This window comes from Lithobates pipiens, unplaced genomic scaffold (assembly GCF_037356315.1).
Source record: "Lithobates pipiens isolate NorthernLeopardFrog02 unplaced genomic scaffold, aLitPip1_a1.2 Scaffold_18, whole genome shotgun sequence".
Classification (NCBI taxonomy): domain Eukaryota; kingdom Metazoa; phylum Chordata; class Amphibia; order Anura; family Ranidae; genus Lithobates; species Lithobates pipiens.
Window position 1 is genome coordinate 633,412,889 of NW_027507758.1, and position 21,703 is coordinate 633,434,591.

Below are 21,703 nucleotides of genomic sequence, written 5' to 3' on the forward strand. Positions count from 1 at the left end.
AAAGAAGTAGATGCAAAGTGGAAGCAGTGGATCTGCAGGGAACATCATCTTAAGCACAAAGCACTTTATGTTGTATATGAATTTGCACATGGTTCTGTTTATTTAATTTATTGATAAACACCATAAGATCAATGAAGTAGGTGTAAAGTGGAAGCAGTAGATCCACAGAGAATATTATTTAAACCCCTAGCACTTTATATATGCATGTCTCCACATATTTTTGTGTATTTGTGATGATTTATGTGCACACACAATAGGACAGCGCTGTGACACATAATGCTCTTCTAGTTGATAAAGGGAATACTTACCTTTGTTACAGCAGCAGTCCGGTATAAGTTATTTCTGTAGGTATTTGAGTTGTTACACATAGCGCGGGTTTTATTCTATTTACATTGGGGACATAATTGCCCAAATCTGGGGATCAGGAGCCATTTCTACCCTTTACTCTCGGCTGGGGCTCTTTGTATCCATATAACAGATGTTCTACATGACTAAATCTGACATCAATTTTACTGCAAAATCAAAGGGGCCAAAATGTCTCCCCCTCCCCCCCCCCCCGAGCAGTAATATATTTCTATCCCCCTTGGTGGGAGTGGAGATGACCCATCTATAAGGATATACAGTACATACATACACAGCACAGAGCACAAGTGTTCACACTATGGGATGTTTCTCAGGGCTGCAGTTCCTCTGAGCTCCACAAGATGGTCATCTCACCACTACCCAGACAGGAAGTCTCTATGGAAGACAGGAAGTGATGTCAGATACAGACAGGATGTGATGTCAGATTTTGGCCTGAAGCTGCATTTGTTAGGACATAGTCGTAAAGAGAAGACACTGCTGGATCTGGCGGCAGAGGAGGTAATATGTAGATTAACCCCTTCAGGGGGATCAGTTGATGATGAATATATCTTCCTTCCAAATCTGGCCATACATGGTTCAGTTTTATCGTTCATCCAGCGGGATGAGAGGAAAAACTGGAAATTATTCCCCCATCCACACATTGGAGGGGGATGGGGGAATCCTCCCCGCTGCACTATTGTATTCTGACAATGGGGAGCGCTCCTCTGCTCTCAGAATACACAGATCAGTGATGAAGCTATTGGCTGCAGCCGCTGATGGAGTGACTTTTGTGCGGCAGTGACCACACATGGATGGAAATGTGACCGATCCCTGCTGAACCAGCTGTATTTTCATGTATAAGTCAGGGTTCGACAAATCCCATGTCCCCATGGTGACTAGAAATGGCATCCTGGCCCCTGGGCTCTTGTCAGCCCATTCTCACTGTTGGTCTGAATAATGTTTTTCCTGAAACCCGGACACATTATTCGGACAGGAATGTGGCTCGGAGTGGGGCCAGGAGGGTGGGAGGGGGGAGGAGGAGGGAGATGATGGCACCCGACCTGTGAAGTCAGGGGTGGACTGGACAGGACAGCGGTATGGGAGGATTCATCTGTCGGCCGCATTACTGTCACCATCGGCTCCTGCTTCCCCCCCACAGCTGCCTGTGTCCCTGCAGAGCCCTCCGGCAGAACAGAGAGGAAGGAGCAGGACCAAATCTCCAACATGGCGCCACCTCGGCACTGCCACAAAGATCCCCACAAGGTGCTGAGAAACAGGACTACAGAGTCCTTACAGGAGGAACCAGGACAAGCCCGCAAAGCAGCCAGCTAAGAGACCAGCCAGGGAGGGACATGCTGCTTTATGTACACAAGATGTCCTCTCCATCCACTCTGCTCTCACACACTGCTGGGGGAGATGTACAGGACATGCAGGAGGACACAGGGGAGGGGGGATTGTATTACTGTCCTGCACTCTTCACCCCATGTCCTGTGTTCTGCATCCTTCTCCTGCACCCCATGTCCTGCAATAACCTGCACCCTTCTCTGGTACCCTGTACCCCATATCCTGCATTTTACCCTTTACCCCATGTCCTGTGTTCTGCGCCCTGCATCACATGTCCTGCACCATGCAACCCTTGTTCGAAGTTCTACACCCTGCTTCCTATGTCCTGCATTCTGCACACTGTACCCTTCCTCTGTACCCCATGTCCTGTGTTCTAGACCCTTCTCCTGCATCCCATGTCTTGCAGTGACCTACACCCTTCTTTGTTACCCTGCACACCATGTCCTGCACCCTATTCCTGCATCTCAAGTCCTGCATGACCTACACCCTTCTCTTGTACCCTGCACCCCATCTCCTGCATTCTGCACACAGTACAACATGTCCTGCACCCTACTGCACCTTGCACCCAAAGTCCTGCATTCTGCACCTCACAAATTACTTGCCATGCCCCTGGTGCTGATAACCCACACTTCCCTTAAAAAAACTCGCTGTCTCCTAATTTTTTTTAGCTGGCTCCCAGATTCAACCAAATTTGTCAAGCCCTGCCTTAAGTGACTTCCTCCCCTCCCCCTCATCTCCTTCATTATGTAAGTCATGCTGAGATCATCTCCCATTGGCTGAGCAATATTCTCATTGGTCTCTGAGCTCCTTCTTGCTATTCCTCGTCCTGCCTGTTGTTTCCTTGGATTGATTTTCTGTGTAGTGACCCCGGCTTCATCTCTTGGATGCGCTCGTCTGTTGCTTGTCCTGACCTTTATCCTGATTCCTGGATCTCCTCCTCATCTCTCCTCCATATCCTCTTACACAGCTTTTCTCCACACCTGCAGTGATCCTGGGGGGTGGAAACTTGGCACCAGCACTCAGCAAAATCCATCCCCACCATTAGGAGCTCTAGAGAAAATTGTCTGCTATTTACACTCCGTTCCTCCGCACGTCACCTGATCACATGAGAGCTTACTTTCACACATTCCTGACAGATTTCTGTATGGTAAAGGCCAAAGTTCACTCTTCAGTTTAGGAGAGGAAGGACGCACCCAGGAACAATGATTTGGTTTGTACAGGAGCCTCATATAGAGAACCCCTCAAATCTCCCCATCCAAATGTCCCTCCATCCAGAGTCTATATGTCCTATGACATCACACTGACCTCACAGCTCCTCCTCCCAATGTCCCTCCATCTTTTTTTTCTGATGCTCTCAGGATGTGGACGGACCCTTCGCATCCTCACTAGTAAGCAAGACTGTTGGTCCTGTGTTGTATGTAATGATGGCAGAATGCCCGCTAAAAGCTTTTAACCAGCATAGTGTGGGGGCCCTGTGTGGTTAAATTATACCTCAGCCTGAAGTGTGGCTTTAATAAAATGGACTCCTGAATAATGAGGTGAGGAGGATTCTGGGAATATCATTTGATTTTACTATTTGTGTTCAGATCTAGAGTTTCCCTCCTGTGAAGTCTGGAGATCAAATGACCATCACATTGCCTCCACCTCCCTCCCTGATAGAATAGAGAAATACAAAGAAGATTCTAGAAGTCACCAGAGAGATGATGGAGGAGAGGTGAGGAGGATTCTGGGAATTCTGGGACATTATCCAGTAACAGACAAGGGATGTGTCTGGATGGTGACTGTATCATTGTGTGTGTCAGGTTCCTATAAGGTGTCAGGATGTCACTGTCTATTTCTCCATGGAGGAGTGGGAGTATTTAGAAGGACACAAGGATCTCTACAAGGACGTCATGATGGACAATCAGCCGCCCCTCACATCACCGGGTAAGAGGAGACTTTATTGTAAAGGAGAGAGCAGTACGGAGGCTCCACCTAGATCCCCCATCATCTGATAAACACATAGAAACAATGTATTCAGTCAGTGTGTGTGTTTCCTACAGATGGATCCAGTAATGGGAACCCACCAGAGAGATGTCCCCGTCCTCTGTGTTCCCGGGATTCCACACAGGAAGGTCACACCATCCCCCACCATCATCAGGTAGATGAGGAACAATCACTGATAATATCATTAGGATCTGTACATTATCTGCATTGTTACCATTGATGTCATTTTTATTATATATTGCAGAGTGGAAACCTGAGAGATTCTAAAGTTGAGATTAAAGAGGAGATAAAAGAGGAGGATGATGAGGATGGGGTGATGGAGGAGTCAGAGTTTTTAAAAGAACACAAAGATCTGTACCAGGACACCATGGTGGAGTCATCCAGCCACAGAAACCCACCAGAGAGATGTCCCCGTCCTCTGTATTCCCGGGATTCCACACAGGAAGATCACACCATCCCTCACCATCATCAGGTAGATGATTGACAATTATTGGTAGTTCTGATTTATACACAGCATGTTTGTTGCAATGAATGTTTTATTATATATTTAGAGTGGAAACCTCGGGGATGATAATATTGTTGTTAAAGAAGAGTATAAAGAGGAGGATGAGAAGTATGGAGTGATGGAGGAGTTATCAGAAGGACACAAGGATATGATGGAGCCACCTAATACCAGGAACCCACCAGAGAGATGTCCCCGTCCTCTGTATTCTCGGGATTCCACACAGGAAGGTCACACCAACCCTCATAGTTACAAGGTTGGTGGGACGGAGCATCTAGAACATTGGATTTTTTATGTGACCTTATAGCTTTTGGATGATATTTTCTCAAATTTTCTTGATTTAGAGTGGAGATCCAATCGATATAGAATTTGAGGTTAAAGCAGAAGAAGAAGAGAATTATGTGAGGGATGATCAGCAGTCTATGGAGGAGGATGGAATAACGGGGACATTTATAGAGGAGGACACTCCTACAGAGATCAGCACAGGTGGGTCAATAACACTAAATACATTCCCCCAGCCATACTGCTCACTGATTGGTCCAATGTAGGGGGTGGGGACTGGGTAATATCAGCCTGTAATCCCCTGGTCATTTTCCTGAGCTGTGTTCCCCGTCCTGTATTCCTGTATTTTTCTTGGATAATCTTCCTTCTCTATGCTGCAGACTGGCTTTATGGAGATGCTGGGGTTCAGCTGGAGGAAATGTTTATTTTTACCATACTTGTTACTCAACCTAGTCACCTGGGGCATGTACTTTGAGTCTTCTGTCCCATACCTGAGTTTAGGAAGATCTCTGACAAAACAATTCTCTAAGGATTACTTGCTGGCTGTTCTGGGTGGAGGGATGTGTCCAGGGCTGCTGATAAGCCAGTACAACTGGCCCTTTTGTAGTGGGCCCAGGCAATCTGGAAAGAGAATGAACAAATGCAGAATATGAAATAGTCACTCAGCCAGCACCCTGCTCTCCCACTCTTGGCTCCTCTCCGAATTATCTGAGGGTTTTTTCTTCTTTTTGGATAACTCCATATTGATGTTCTTGTGGGTGTGTGGAAGAGACTATTTCTACTATTTCTACTTCCGTGCCCACTCCACACACTGGTTCAAGTCCTGGCCTGCATAACACCTTCCCTGGTGAAGGGATTCATCTCCCCCTGCTCATGGTGCTCTGCTCTCCACTCGGCCTGAGACAGTGAGACTGGAGAAGAAGCAGTGAGACGAACAGCAGTGGCAGAGGAAGCGGGTGACATTTGAAATGACTGACTCCAGGCAGCAGCAGGATCAGAGGGGAAGTGGCTTGTGGGGCTACACAGGTGTGTGCTTGCTTGGGGGTGATTCAAGATCTATATGATGATTACACACTGTATCTGTCTACAGCATCTACACATTATGGCATTGGCAGCATGGGTGAGTGGTGGGCCACCCTGGGGGCCGTGCCAGGCCGGCACCACCCCCACCCCCACCCCTGTGACAGAAGCAGTGACAGCACTGCAGGAAGGGCTTAGGCAGCTGCACGGTGACAGGGCAGGTTAGAGCAGGGAGAGGCGAGCTGCAGTGGTGTTGCAAGGGGGGGGGGGTTGCGGGGTGACATCACTGCACCAATGATCCCCTTCTCACGGCCGCGGCCTGTCTGAGTGGTTCCGGATGTCTCACACACGCACAGCCGAGCAAAGTGAAGCCGCCTCCCCCCACCTCTCTGTTATGGGTACACAGGGAGAGGGGACCTGCTGTGCATGTGCTGCGCTGATCTGAGATAATAAATGCATCTGCACTGAATGGAGGGCCAGTACTGAAGGGGGGAGTTCTGCACTGAATGGAGGGCCAGTACTGAATGAAGGGCCAGTACTGAAGGGGGGGGGGTTCTGCACTGAATGGGGGGGGGTCTGCACTGAAGATGGGTCTGTGTAACATGCAGAGGGTCCAGAGCTATAGGGGCTGTATAATGTAAAGAGTTCCAGAGGTGCAGGGTGCTGTGTAATGTAAAGGGGTGCAGGTGGGCTGTGTAATGTAAAGGGGTCCAGAGGTGCAGGGGGCTGTGTAATGTAAAGGCGTCCAGAGGTGCAGTTGTGGAGAGGGGGGTACACAGTAGTGACAAAGAGATATTGAAGGATGCAGAGGTTGGCAGGGAGCACAGTGGGGTGTTTTTACATTTTAGTGTGGGGGGGGATGCCAGATATAGGATGCTCTTGGTACGCTACTGGTGGCACTGTCTCTGCAGGCAGCACATGTGTTATGGCATTGGCAGCATGGGTGGCACTGTCTGCAGCACATTGCATGGGCATGTCCCGCTGTCATGTTGCTGATCGCCACCATTACGAGTAAAAATAAATTAAAAATACATAAATACATATCCATAGTTTGTAGATGCTATAACTTGCAATTTGTTTCAAGGCAGGGTCTGGGGAGGGGCCAGGGGCGCTGAAGGAGGGGTCAGGGGTGGGGCTGAAGGGGGCCCCATGATTTTTATCAGCGGCCCAGGATATATCTGTATAGTCTCAGACCCAAGTCACTGAGTGCAGTCTCAGGAGATGGGAGGCAGCGGTGTGGGACCTCTGCAACTTGTCTCATGTAAACATTTAATCTTCCACTGATTACTGAATACCAATATTATGAGTCCTGACCCTTACACTGTATAATTTATATTGTACATTACATACTCCTGACCCTTACACTGTATACACTGAGCAAAATTATAAATGCAACACTTTTGTGTTTGCCCCTATTTATCATAAGCTGAACTCCAAGATCTACGACTTTTTCTATGTACACAAAAGGCCTATTTCTCTCAAATATTGTTCACAAATCTGTCTAAATCTGTGTTGGTGAGCACTTCTCCTTTGCAGAGATAATCCATCCACCTCACAGGTGTGGCATATCAAATGCTGATTAGACAGCATGATTGTTGCACAGGTGTGCCTTAGGCTGGCCACAATAAAAGGCCACTCTAAAATGTGCAGTTTTAGGCCGGGTTTACACTGGTGCGACACGACACTCGTCCTACTTTGGATCTGACTTTGCCCTGCGACTTGATGTCAGAGACGCGTCTGACTTCAATGAACGGGGATCTGACTTGGATCCCTGCCAATACCAGGCACTGTGTTTGGTATGAATCTTGAAGGGGAACGCCACGCCAAATTTTAAATAAAAAAACGGCATGGGTCCCCCCTCCAGGAGCATACCAGGCCCTTCGGTCTGGTATGGATTTTAAGGGGAACCCCCTACGCCGAAGAAACAGCACGGGAGTCGTCGTCCCCCCCCCCCCCCATCCATACCTGACCCTTATCCGGGCACGTACCCCGATCGGTCAGGAAAGGGGGTGGGGATGAGCAAGCGCCCCCCCCCCCCCCCCGGAGCCGTAACAGGCCACATGCTCTCAACATATGGGGTAAGTGCTTTGGGGCAGGGGCGTACCATGTTCATGAGGACAAGGGCTTCTTCCCAACAACCCTGGCCGTTGGGGTCTGCAGGCAGGGGGCTTATCAGAATCCGGGAGCCCCCTTTAATAAGCAGGCCCCCAGATCCCGGCACCCCACCCTATGTGAATGAGTATGGGGTACATCGTACCCCTACCCATTCACCTGGGGGAAAAAGTGTCACAAAAAAAAAAAACACTAGACAGGTTTTTAAAGTAATTTATTAGGCAGCTCCGGGGGTCTCTTCCGACTTCTCCACGCTCTCCGACCTATTCTCCCTGTCTCCGGTTCTTCTCCCGCTCTCCAGTGTCTTCGTCCGGGCTCCTCCGCTATCTTCTACTCTCCGACCTATTCTCCCGGTCTCCGGTTCTTCTCCCGCTCTCCAGTGTCTTCGCCCGGGCTCCTCCGCTATTTCCTGCTCTTTTGCCCGCTCTTTTGCTAGTGTTGGCCCGGTCTTCTCCGCCGTCTTCTTCCCTCCGGTCTTCTTCCGATGTTGACCCACTGCTCTCTCCCACTGTAATGCTGTGTGCGCGGCATGCAACGACTTATATAGGCATGGGGCGTGATCACCGAGTGATGTCACCCGGTGACCCCGATCCTTATGACGTCAACGCCCGGGGCATGCATGCTCGGATAAGGATCTGGTATGGACTTTGGGTAGACCCCCACGCCCCTCGGCGTGGGGGTTCCCTTTTAAAATCCATGTCAGACCGAAGGGCCTGGTGTGCTCTTGGAGGGGGAACAAATGCCGGTTTTTTATTTAAAATTTGCTGTGTTGTTCCCCTTCAAGATCATCAGAGCACAAGTGGCATGCCAAAGTCGGATCAGGCAAGAAGGCGATCTGACTTTGATCCAACTTCAATGATATTCAATGAGCTGAAGTAGGATCAAAGACGGAACAAAGTAGTGTAGGGAGCATTTTCGAAGTCGGACCGACCAGATAAGATGACTCCCATAGGGAAACATTGATTTTCACATGCCATGCGACATGAGCTCCCAATGTCTGAGCGTTTGTCGCACCAGCTCCACCGTTTGTAGCACAAGTGTGAACCTGGCCTTACTGTATTGGGGTAATCTGGTGTGACCACCATTTGCCTCACACAGTGCAGCACATCTCCTTGGCATAGAGTTGATCAGGTTGTTGATTGTGGCCTGTGGAATGTTGGTCCATTCCTCTTCAATGGCTGTGCGAAGTTGCTGGATACACTGTCGTATACGCCGATCCAGAGCACCCCAAACATGCTCAATAGGTGACATGTCCGGTGAGTATGCTGGCCATGCAAGAACTGGGATGTTTTCAGCTTCCAGGAATTGTGTACAGATCCTTGTACAATGCCGTGCATTATGCTGCAACATGAGGAGATGGTTGTGGATAGATGTGATAAAATACCACGCTGTCAAAGGCAGCTGCTAACACCGCAGATGACAGTTGCAAATGGTGTAAATGAAAAAACAATGGTGCAGCACTGATATTGTTTAGTGAATCAAATGAAAATCTAGTTATTTTAGAATAAATAAAAACCCATAGTGATAATGACATTAAATCACGATAATAATAAATGAATATCCAAGTGAAAAAAAAAATTCCAAAAGGTGAAACTGTAAAAATACAATACTATCACAGTACTTAAAAAGTAAGAATGCAACAAAGCAACTAAGAATGAACTATAAAAAAAAAAAAAAACAAGAATGCCGTGAAATAAAACAAACATAAATTGTTGAGAGATGAATATATCTTAAGGTATATAAATCTTGCTGGCCCAAACGTTGATTTTCAGACCACCACTAAGTGCATAAGGAGTGAAAAATGGAACACCACCACTGATAACACTGAGGCTTACCAGAGTATATGAATTCAATAGGACCTACAACCCCATGAATCGTTCAGGCTTGTCGGTGATTACACACCAATGATCGAAGCACCTCAGCGGATATGGACGATGGAACAATTGGATATGTAGAAATCCCACTCTCCTCACAATGGTCACAATCAACAAGAGAAAAGGAGGCTCCAGGGGTATATATTGTGGTGTGAACTCATGTGTAAATAGCCAAAAAGGAATAAAAAGCACAAACAGCATGAATCCACATAACAAAAGAGATTTAGTTATAAAAAATGAATAGTTACACTCACATTTTGAGAAGTAAAACAAGCGCTTGTCTATCCAATAAGGCAGGGATAGGCAATTAGCGCACCTCCAGCTGTTGCAAAATTACAATTCCCATCATGCCTCTGCCTATGGGTGTCATGCTTGTGGCTATCGGAGTCTTGCTATGCCTCATGGAACTTGTAGTTCTGCAACAGCTGGAGGTCCGCTAATTGCATATCCCTGCAATAAGGTGACACAATGGGAACAGTTGGCTCAACCCGACGCATTTCATCAACAAAGATATCGTCTGGGGTCATTGGTTGTGGATGAATGGGTCAACAATTGGCCTCAGAATCTCGTCACGGTATCTCCATCAATAAAATGCATCTGTGTTCGTTGTCCATAGCATACGCCTGCCCATACTCTAAACCCCACCACCACCTTGGGCCACTCCATCCACAACATTGACATCAGAAAACCACTCACCCACACAACGCCATACATGCTGTCTGCCATCTGCAGTGAAAACCGGGATTCATCTGTGCAGAGAACAACTCTCCAAAGTGCCAAACGCCATTGAATGTGAGCATTTGCTCACTCAAGTCGGTTACGACAAGGAACTGCAGTCAGGTCGAGCCCCCCGATGAGGATGAAGAGCATGCAAATGAGCTTCCCTGAGACGGTTTCTGACAGTTTGTGCAGAAATTCTTTGGTTATGCAAACCGTTTGTTGCAGCAGCTGTCCGGGTGACTGGTCTCATACGATCTTGGAGGTGAAGATGCCGGATGTGGAGGTCCTGGGCTGGTGTGGTTACATGTGGTCTGCAGTTGTGTGGCCCGGTTTCATGTACTGCCGAATTCTCTGAAACGCCTTTTGGAGACGGCTTATGGTAGAGAGATTAACATTCAATTCAAGTGCAACAGCTCCGGTGGACATTTCTGCAGTCAGCATGCCAACTGCACGCTCCCTCAAAACTTGCGATCTTTTGTGGCATTGTACTGTGTGAGAAAACTGCACATTTTAGAGTGGCCTTTTATTGTGGCCAGCCTAGGGCACACCTGTGCAATAATCATGCTGTCTAATCAGCATCTTGCTATGCCACACCTATGAAGTAGATGGCTTACTTGGCAAAGGAGAAGTGCTCACTAACACAGATTTAGACAGATTTGTGAACCATATTTGAGAGAAATAGGCCTTTTGTGTACATAGAAAAAGCCATAGACCTTTGAGTTCAGCTCATGATAAATGGGGGCAAACACAAAAGTGTTGCGTTTATAACTTTGCTCAGTGTAATTTATAGTGTACATTACATACCCCTGACCCCTGCACTATATACTCTGTCAGTGATGGCGAACCTTGGCACCCCAGATGTTTTAGAACTACATTTCCCATGATGCTCAACTACACTGTAGAGTGCATGAGCATCATCTGGGGTGCCAAGGTTCGCCATCGCTGCTCTATGTTGTACAGTACACCATTCTGATACATATAGACCTACCTTTTGTATTCTATATAATAAGTTGTACATTAGATAATCCTGACTTCTTTTGCACCCATTTTCTACCAGATGGACATTTTATATCTGATGATGTGATTGGAGCACAGACTTTTATATGTTGATAATAATGTGATAACATCCTCAAACTTTGGAACCTTAAACAGAAAGTGATAATGAGGGAGGAGACAATAACCCAATGATGGGGGTCTTCAGGATCAGTCCAGTCTTCATCTTGGTTGTTCTCCCCCATCCTCACTCTCTGACCTCTGGTGGGGCTCAGCCCCGCTGTTATTCATGACTAAATCATGGAATAAATGAGCAGAGGTGGCTCTAGGCTTCTGTGAGGCCTAATGCAAAACTTGGACATGAGGCCGTACTCGCACCCATAATGGGAAAAATAATTCAAGGGATAAAATGAACTGTATAAATTGCATTTATTAGGAGCTTTAAATCCTTTGAACTATGAATTTACTGCTTCTAGAATTTTATCTAACCAATTATTCTTTAATCAAGGACCATTAAACATAGTCTTTAAATATGTGTATATATGGGTATATATAAATATTACACACACAAATATAGGTAAAATGTGTGCGGCTGCGGGGGCGTGGCCTGGACGGTGATGGAGTAGGTCGCACGTGAGTTGTGCTCCGCTCTCGGTCTATCCTGCATATCTATCCTGTGCATCAGCGACAGCTAAATACTAACGGGAATCGTTGGATTGAGACCCCAGCATCCAGTCTGCCATGTCTCCTTCCAAGAAGAACAGCACGGCGATGTCCTCCTTGGACAAATACCGCAGACAGGAGCGGGAGGCAGCTCAAGATGGCGCCTCCACGGCATCCTCTCCTCCGCCAGCGACGAACGACACTGAGAAGGTACTGGAGGCTATCTCGGCTTGCCAGTCCTCCCTTACTACTAAAATCGAGGAGATTCGGGTGGACGTGTCCCTCATCAGGCAGGACATGTCCAAGCTTAAGGATCGTGTGAAGGAGACGGAGGACAGGATTAGCCAGGCGGAGGACGTGCTCCATCCGTTACAGCACTCCCATGAAGAGCTGAGGCGCCAACTTCATCTTCTCTCTCAGAAGCACGACGACCTCGAGAATCGATCCCGCAGGTCGAACCTTCGTTTCATCGGCCTTCCGGAGGGAGCGGAGGGCTTTGATCCACCTGCTTTTCTCGAGAACCTCCTGGCCCAGACCTAAGGTAGGGAAGCTTTCTCTACTACTTTTGTCGTGGAACGGGCACATCGTATGCCGGCGAGGCGCCCGCCGGAGGGTGCACCGCCCCGGACACTAATTTTCCAAACTGCTGAATTTTAGAGATCGTGATGCCGTCTTGCGCCTGAGCAGGGAGAAGGGTAACATCCCTTACCGTGCAGGACACGTTATGGCTTTCCCGGACTTCTCTGCGGAGGTCCAGAAGCAACGGGCTCGCTTTATTGAGGTCAAGCGGAGGCTGAGGGTTAATCACCTGAAGTATGCCAGGATGTATCCGGCGAAGCTGCGTGTTTTGGGAGAGGACCGCGCTCACTTTTTTGATGACCCGGCGCAGGCGATGGAGTGGCTAGACCGGCAAGAGGCTGACCGGAACCGCCGGGCCTAGTGTGCGGACTGGAGTGGGCTCTCTGTGGTGATACACCGGATTACGGTTTCTGCTTGGACCGCAATTTATTGGCTGTTTGTTACTATAGTGGCTCTGCTTGCTGTGAACTGATGGTCCCTACAACCCTGCCTGCCTTCTACTGAAGATACTTTCCGGGGGGCTGGTACTGTCCGCTTTGCCCTCGGGTGTCACGGTGCTCACCTGTCTGCCCCCCCATTTTGCATGCTGACCCTGACTTGGTCCACCCTGGCACGTGTAGTTCTGTTCCTGTTGGCCTTCCTCCCCTGTGATGGCGGACTCCAGCCCTTTTGCACTCTGATCTCCCTTTACTGCGGTGTACTTTGCTGGGACGAATGTTTCTGCCTTCTGTTTTAAAAAATTTTTTTTTTTTTTTTTTTTTTTTCTTCTTCCTCATGTACTTTCCCAATTTTTTCTTTAATCAATTTATTATTATTATTATTACTGCTGTTTCTACTGCTGCTCGCAGATGCTTGTTTGCCTGTTTTCCTGGCACCGGGGGCGGGGACCGCAGCTCTGGTTTTTGCGGCTGCTCCTGGGGCCTGATACAGCGAGTGTTCGCCTTGTGTGTTGCGCCGTGTCATGTCTGCCCTCCTGGAGAGACAGCTGATCCGGGCGGCGGAGTGAGGCTGCACTGGACGCTGTTGCTGCAGGGGGTGCGGACATCTGCATGGCTAGTTGGGGGTGAATGCTCCGGCAAAGTTGGGGGTGCTGAGAGCTGGGTGGGGGGCGGGGGGTTTGGGGGGGATTCTGAGTTTGAGCTCTGTTGTGAGTTTATGGTAATTGAGTTTATGGTACAACAAAAAATGTCACTTCATGCATTGCTAGGAACGCACTTATTATTGTGGGGGGGGGGTGTGGGGTGGGACCGCTATTGGTACTTAGCCTGCCCCTCCCAGTGAATAGACTGTTCCTTATTGCTGTATGGCTCCAGTTAAATTCTTGACTTGGAACGTCAGGGGACTCCGGGATAAGCTTAAGCGCACGGCAGTTTTTACTTGTCTTAAGACATATAGGGCCGACATAATAGCGCTGATAGAAACACATGTTACTGGCCAGCTTCAGTTGGCTCTTAGGCGACCCTGGGTTGGATTAGCGTATCACGCGACCCACACTCCCTACTCCCGGGGTGTGTCACTGCTGATTGCCAAAACACTGCCATTTCACCTGATTGATATGCATACTGATCCCCAGGGGAGATTTATTTTTTTGCATTGTACTGTGCATGGTAGACGTTACCTTCTCCTGGCCCTGTACATACCACCTCCGTACTCTGCTGGCCTGGTGACTGAGGGATTAGCCTTTATGGCCCAATATCCGGGCACCCCTGCCATTTGGCTTGGGGACTTCAACCTTGCCCTTGACCCGAGTATAGACAGGCTGCACGGAGGTTCGGCCCCCGCGGCCCAGATGGGATCTAGGCTGAGTCGCACCCTTGGGGACTTCTCACTGTCTGACGTGTGGCGACATAGACACCCCACGGCCCGAGCCTTTACGTGTTTCTCGGCCACACATTCCACTATGTCTCGCATTGACTACATTCTTGCGTCGGACATTCTCCTTCCCCAGCTGGAGGATGCGGGGTTTCACGCAAGACCTCTATCAGATCATGCTCCATGCTGGGCTACCTTTTCTGTGACCCAGCAGGTGGTTCCTCGCGCCTGGCGCCTCAACCCCTTTTGGCTGAAGGCACTGGGGGAGCAGGATGACTTAGCGGAGGAATGGCGTCGCTTTTTTGCTGTGAATAAAGGGACAGCGTCGGGTGGTATTGTATGGGAGACCTTTAAGATCTATGCGCGCTCTACTTTGATTCGGCGTATCAATACCTTGAAGGGCTCTTCCAAATTACTAGCTGATCAGGCAGTCGAGCAGCTGGAAGCTGCTACCCGTCGATTTGTGGAGAACCCCACGGCAGAAGCTGCCTCGGCGCTTAGGCTCCAGACTAGGGTCCTAGATCACTTGCGCTACGAACAGGCCAGACGCAAACATTTTTTCTCGCGGCAGCGCATCTTCGAGCAGGGCGAGAGGGCGGGCAAACTGCTGGCGTTCCTCGCCCATCAGGACGCGAGGCCGCCGGTGGTGGTGTCCTTAATGGACGAGAGGGGGGCACTTATTTCAGACCCTGCGACGGTAGCCGAAATGTTTAGGTCCTACTATGAGGATGTTTATGCTTCCCGGGTGGAGGCCACCTCACGGGAGACCCAGACGTTCTTACAAGAGGTCCTCTTCCCGCACCTTTCTGTGTCACAGGTTGCTGACTTAGAGGCCCCGTTCACTCTGGATGAGGTTGTGTTGGCGCTCTCCTCCCTGGCCGCGTCCAAGGCCCCGGGACAGGATGGCCTGCCTCTAGATTTTTACCACAAGTACTCCGAGGTGCTAGCCCCCGAACTGCTAAATCTGTATACTTCCTTTTTTGACTCTGCCACTCTCCCAGACACTCTACGCCAAGCGACGATAGTGGTTATTCCGAAACCGGGTAAAAACCCACACCGCCCTGAGTCATACCGCCCGATCTCGCTGCTTCAGGCGGATGTCAAAATTTTAGCCAAGATGTTAGCAACCCGCTTGAACTCTTACATTTTGTCCCTTATCCATCCGGATCAGACGGGATTCATGCCTGGCAAGAACACGGCGATGAACCTTCGTAGGCTCCACATGAATCTGCAGGCTTCCCATGAGCACGTGGGTACTAGAGTTGTGGTGGCGTTGGATGCGGCTAGGGCATTTGACTCGGTGGAGTGGGAATATTTGTGGGAGTGCCTTCGACGGTTCGGGTTTGGCCCTAATTTTTTGAAGTGGGTTCAAATTTTATACTGTTCCCCGGAGGCGTGGGTGGCGGTGAACGGGTGGCTTTCGGGTCCCCTTCCTTTGGGGCGGGGGACCAGGCAGGGATGCCCGCTGTCCCCGCTCCTCTATGCCTTGGCGGCGGAGCCGCTGGCTATATCCCTTAGAACTAATGTCCACATCAGGGGCCTTAGGATAGGTACGTTAGTGGAAACAGTTAGCTTATACGCTGACGACATGCTCCTATACCTTGAAGATGAGGGGCCATCGCTGAGGGCAGCACTTTGTACTATCGAGGAATTTGGAACATTCAGGTCTTACTATTAACTGGGCTAAGTCGCAGATCCTCCCTATTGATGCGTCTCCTCCGATGCATGACGCGGTCTCCCTTCCGCTGAGCAGAGTATCCTCTATTCAGTACTTGGGAATCCAGATCACGAGGGAGCCCTCCGACTATATAGCCCATAATATTGAACCCCTGATTTCATATTTGAAGAGTAAAACCCAATCCTGGGCAAGGCTCCCCCTTGGGGTGATGGGCAGGATTAATCTAATCAAAATGATTCTGCTACCCAAATTTTTATACAAATTCTGGCACTCCTCCTTTTTAATCCCTCTTAAGTATTTTAAAACCTTGGATTCTATCCTTAATTCCTTCGTCTGGGGCTCTGGACGACACAAATTAGCCTGGAATACATTGAAAAACCCAACTAACCTGGGGGGAGCCGCACTGCCTGACTTCCATGCATACTATATTGCTGCCCAACTTTCCCATTTCTTTCACCTTCATAAAACAGATGCCCCCAGATATAGTACTTTGATTTGCAGAGTGCCTCATGGCCATGCTCACTCCCCCCTGCAGGTTCTGTTTCGGGGTAGGGAGACTACTAGGCGTGTGGGGGGGGGGCGGCCCTCTGCTTCTTCAGCACCGGCGGGTGTGGGGGATTGCCCTTAGGATGGTGGGGGCGGATTGGGTACATTCCCACACGCCCTTGTGGCGCAATCCTTGCCTGGGGGAGCTTCGGGAACTACCCGGGGCGGGTCTCTGGGCCGCCAGGGGGGTGGTGTACCTGTACCAGGTCGTCACCCCGCGGGGGGTGCACAGTTTTCAGGCGTTGCAGGGGGAGTTTGGGATCCCTTCGCATATGGTGTTTCGATATGCGCAGCTGTCTCACGCCCTCGGGGCCCAATTCGGGGAGGGTTTCCCTGTTCCTCAGGAACTGTCACTGGTGGGCATTCTTATTGGTGAGGAGTCCTCCAAACTGATCTCCACTTTATATAGTTCACTTCGACGCCGCTCTGAGTCCAGGCTGGCTGAGGTAGCTAAACACAGGTGGGAAGAGGAACTGGGCCCGCTCGAGACTGAGGAATGGGAGGAGGTGTTGGATAATGTTAAACTGACTTCCCCCAAGATGTCTGACAGGCTGACTCAATTGTACATTGTGCACAAATCCTATCTTACTCCCGTGCGTATTTGTAGATATAAACCTACTCAAGACCCGGGGTGCCCGCGCTGTAGGACTGTCCCATGCTCCTTCTATCACTTGCTGTGGTCATGTCCACATGTTCAGACTTTCTGGCAGCAAGTTATTCAATTCCTTCATGATCGTATGGGTTCCCCGCTTCAGGTGGACCCTAAAACCTGCATCCTGGGTTTGCTGCTAGTCCCTATGACCGACCCTTCCCATGCGGTTTTTGTACAGGAAACTCTATTCAGCGCTAGAAAGGTAATTGCCAGGTGTTGAATGCGGTCCGAGGCCCCGACGTTTGGGGCTTGGGTAGCTGAGGTAAATTTAACGTTGCCCATGAAAAAAGTCATTTACGCGCATAGGGGGTGCCCCAACAAATTTAATAAGATATGGGATCGCTGGCTTACTAACCCAGACACTTGTGTGGACTAGCTCCCCCTGGGCGGAGTGGTGCGGGGTGAGGTGTGTTCTCTTGGCCTGGTTTAAGGGACTGGATGTGGTGCTCATCAACGTCGCAGCAGATACTGGGTATGACCAAGATGGGATACTAGAGGAGCCTATTACCCTATTTGTATTGAGCGGATTGACTCTATGCGGTCTGTCTCATGATTAGCACCAGGGATGGGCGGGTACTCTGGATGTGTTTCTACGAGTTACTGTTTTATTGATACAATATGCCATACAGTGTAAGTGTTCTGTTATTCTGCTGCCGTTCTACTGGATCTGATCTGTATTTCTATACATCACTGTACTGATTTTGAAGTTTGTTGTCCTGTCCTGCTGGATGTACCTATGATGTCGAATTTTTCCTTCTTTTTTCCTGTCTACTGGCTTGTATACCAATAAACTCGTTGTTTTAAAAAAAAAATGTGTGCGGCTGCAACTAGCAAGTTAAAACCCATATTTCTCCATTTACATGAAGGTCAGGCAATATAACTCAGCCAGCTCAGAGTTCCCCTTAAATCAGAGTCTACAGCATTCCTCCATACAGTGCTTGGGGTCCTTTCATTTAAAGGGGAATGCTGCAGACTTTCTTGTAAAGGGGAACTCTGATGTGGGGGGGGGGGGGGGCTCTGGTGACCACAGATCACCTTATATCAGAGTGCACAGCATTCCCCTTTACATTAGAGTTCCCCTTAACATCAGGGTCCACAGAGTTCAAACGGGAACTCTGATGTGGGGGGGGGGCTCTGGTAACCACAGACCACGTTCCACAGAGTTAATGCACTAAGGTAGAGGGGGGTTACTAATATAAGGGGGAACCTTTTATATCAGTTTTCCCTTACCTTACTGTATTCACTCCCCTTTACATCAATGACCCCCCCCTCAGACTGGCCTTGCAGGGCTGTCACTGATCTCCTCTCTGGTGCACCGTGAAGGGCTCAGTCAGATGGCCTTCTCTGGGCTTCAGCTTGGAGGTTCTGGTTTCATCTTTTTATTCTCCTCTCCACAGTCCACACACATCTGACTCCTCTCGTGACCCCTGTCCTGGCAGCGCTCCTGCTCTTAACTCCTCTGTAGCCCCCCCAGACACTACAGACACAATACAAGAGATGGTCACAGAATGTGCAGACATGATACAGGAGAATGGTCAGAGACTGTGCAGACATTATACAGGAGATGGTCGGAGACTGTGCGGACATGATACAGGAGATGGTCAGAGACTGTGCGGACATGATACAGGAGATAGTCAGGGACTGTGTGGACATGATACAGGAGATAGTCAGGGACTGTGTGGACATGATACAGGAGATAGTCAGGGACTGTGCGGACATGATACAGTAGATGGTCAGAGACTGTGCAGACATGATACAGGAGATGGTCAGAGACTGTGCGGACATGATACAGGAGATGGTCAGAGACTGTGCGGACATGATACAGTAGATGGACAGATACTGTGCAGACATGATGCAGGAGATAGTCAGAGACTGTGTGGACATGATACAGGAGATAGTCAGGGACTGTGCGGACATGATACAGTAGATGGTCAGAGACTGTGCAGACATGATACAGGAGATGGTCAGAGACTGTGCAGACATGATACAGGAGATGGTCAGAGACTGTGCAGACATGATACAGGAGATGGTCAGAGACTGTGCGGACATGATACAGGAGATGGTCAGAGACTGTGCGGACATGATACAGTAGATGGACAGAGACTGTGCAGACATGATGCAGGAGATAATCAGAGACTGTGTGGACATGACTCTCCCACTGTGCTTATACTCGCCTTTCCTTCATGTGGGGGTAATTAGAGAGTCCTTTTGCTCTGTTGAAACTCTTGGCATGAGCTGGAGCTTGCACATTTTTTTCATCACTGTGGCAAGTAAATGGTGTGGTGGGGGGCCCCAAGCTGTACATAACTCCTGATGCCTCACACACCTAATAGATGAGCGAGCAGTAGGTTGAAGTGCCCACCCCATATCCACACTTGAGGTCTGTCCTAATACAGATTGAGTCTGCCTCCGGCACACACTATACAGCTCCCATAGACAATGCTGTACAGAGCCACTATGATAATGAGCAGCAATGTCCTCTACGGGTCTCCTGCGGGCATCTTCATGCTCCTCTGAGCACTCGCTGCATACACAATACGGGGATCCAGGCACACGTGGTGGGTGAGGAGGGAGATGTCTGCAGCACCCTCATTGGATAATGTAACCTCTGATTGGCAGAGTGTGTGGTGGATGGGGCAGTGTTTAAGCAGCCGTACACAGTGAGTGAAAGGGCAGCTTGGGAAGGCAATTTTTGTTAGAACATGCTGCCCCGGCGTTCAGCCTGGGGACACTAACCAGGGGACAATTCTCTCCCACACGCATGGTAGGCAAATTAGGTGGCCACAAGGCCCCTGTAAGCACAAAGCCTTAGGTGACTGTCTAATTTGTCTAATTAGAGAGTCCCCTCTGTAAATAAGGAGGTGCGGTACGTCTTGTGTTGGGAAGATGGCAATGAGTGATAGAGGGGGAGGGGACACTCGTCCTATAATCCCCTCATCACTGTCACTCCTATAAAAGACAGTTCTCGTTGTTTCCATGAATAAAATGATCTGGTAGGAGATCAGAGGACCCATTTACTAGTTACCTTGAGGGGGGAATTGTAAGATTCTCAGAGACAAAGCTGCCTGATGTGGGCGGAGTCCTGGTTTAGGGGAACCAATCAGCTCATGTCTAGTAATAATCTTTTTATTTCTATTTTAGTAGATGGACGGGAGATGAGGAAAACCTCAGAGGATTGTCTCACTTTGTCTCCAGACTGTAAAGTAGAAGATGAGGACATCACACAGTATAGTCCAGGAGAAAACCCGACTACCTCAAATGTCCATCCGGCACCACACAGTGTAGATGGACCATCGTATTCCTCTTATCCTGAGGAACCTCAGACTGTGAGGGACGGTGCCGTCCTTCCAACAGATAAGAGGTTTTCCTGTACTGAGTGCGGGAAGTGTTTCTGTTTTAAATCTGCTTTTGATCGTCACAAAACATCTCACACGGGGGAAAAACCATACTCCTGTTCTGAGTGCGGGAAATGTTTTTCGAATAATTCCAATTATCACACACATAAAAGAATGCACAAAGGTGAGAAGCCGTATTCCTGTCCTGAGTGTGATAAATGTTTTGTAGTAAAAGGACAACTTGTCATACATCAGAGATCTCATACTGGGGAGAAGCCTTATTCTTGTTCTGAGTGCGGGAAATGTTTTTCAGTTCGCTTTAGCCTTTCCAGGCATCAGAAACATCACATGGGGGAAAAGCTGCATTCCTGTTCTGAGTGTGGGAAACGTTTTGTAGACAAATCAACCCTTGTTACACATCAAAGGTCTCACACGGGGGAGAAGCCATATTCCTGTCCTGAGTGTGGGAAATGTTTTTCACAGAAGTCCGATCTTTACAAACATCAGAGATCTCACACTGGGGAGAAGCCGTATTCCTGTCGTGAGTGTGGGAAATGTTTTTCAGACAAGTCCAGTCTTTACACACATCAGAGATTGCACACAGGGGAGAAGCCGTATTCCTGTCCTGAGTGCAGGAAATGTTTTTCAGAGAAGTCCTATCTTTACAAGCATCAGAGATCTCACACAGGGGAGAAGCCGTATTCCTGTCCTGAGTGTGGGAAATGTTTTTCACAGAAGTCTGATCTTAACAGACATCAGAGATCTCACACGGGGGAGAAGCCGTATTCCTGTCCTGAGTGAGGGAATTGTTCCTCACTGAAGTCCTGTCTTCCTGTACATCGGGGATCCCACACAACCCTCAAGGTGTATTAGAGCCTTGAGTGCGGGAAATGTCTTCTATATGAATGTTGCTGGACATCACAGCTCTCATGTGGGGAAGAAGCACACCCTGATATACACCTCAGATATACTCCATGGCTGATCTTCCTCATGGAAGAAACAGTTGATAAGGAGATCAGAGATCGCCAAAGACATGGATGAAGTGTTGTACCGTGTTGGCCATTGATAGCAGGAGAAAAATAAAAATGGAGTCATTACCTTTCATTGGCTGAGTACATTTTGTGGTGTAAACGTTCACAAGCACTTAGAGGTCTAATTTTAACAATTTATTGGATAAAAGGTGACAATCATTTTCCAGCCATGACAAATATTGGTTGTATTTTGTATAATACATTGATGATGATGATGAGGTATCACTGGAAT

At 48.8% G+C, this 21,703-nt stretch overlaps 1 protein-coding gene across 1 annotated transcript in view; it reads left to right on the forward strand.

Annotated features, from left to right (window-relative positions):
* The first annotated feature begins 3,265 nt into the window (after window positions 1-3,265).
* Window positions 3,266-21,703, forward strand: part of LOC143986888 (uncharacterized) — a 99,616-nt gene continuing 81,178 nt past the window's right edge. The window contains exons 1-7 of the mRNA XM_077485292.1: window positions 3,266-3,400; window positions 3,489-3,612; window positions 3,729-3,826; window positions 3,917-4,144; window positions 4,224-4,430; window positions 4,519-4,660; window positions 20,247-21,232. Of these exons, the coding sequence (XP_077341418.1) occupies window positions 3,528-3,612; window positions 3,729-3,826; window positions 3,917-4,144; window positions 4,224-4,430; window positions 4,519-4,660; window positions 20,247-21,232 (1,746 nt within the window). The 5' untranslated portion in view covers window positions 3,266-3,400; window positions 3,489-3,527. The remainder of the gene's footprint in view (window positions 3,401-3,488; window positions 3,613-3,728; window positions 3,827-3,916; window positions 4,145-4,223; window positions 4,431-4,518; window positions 4,661-20,246; window positions 21,233-21,703) is intronic.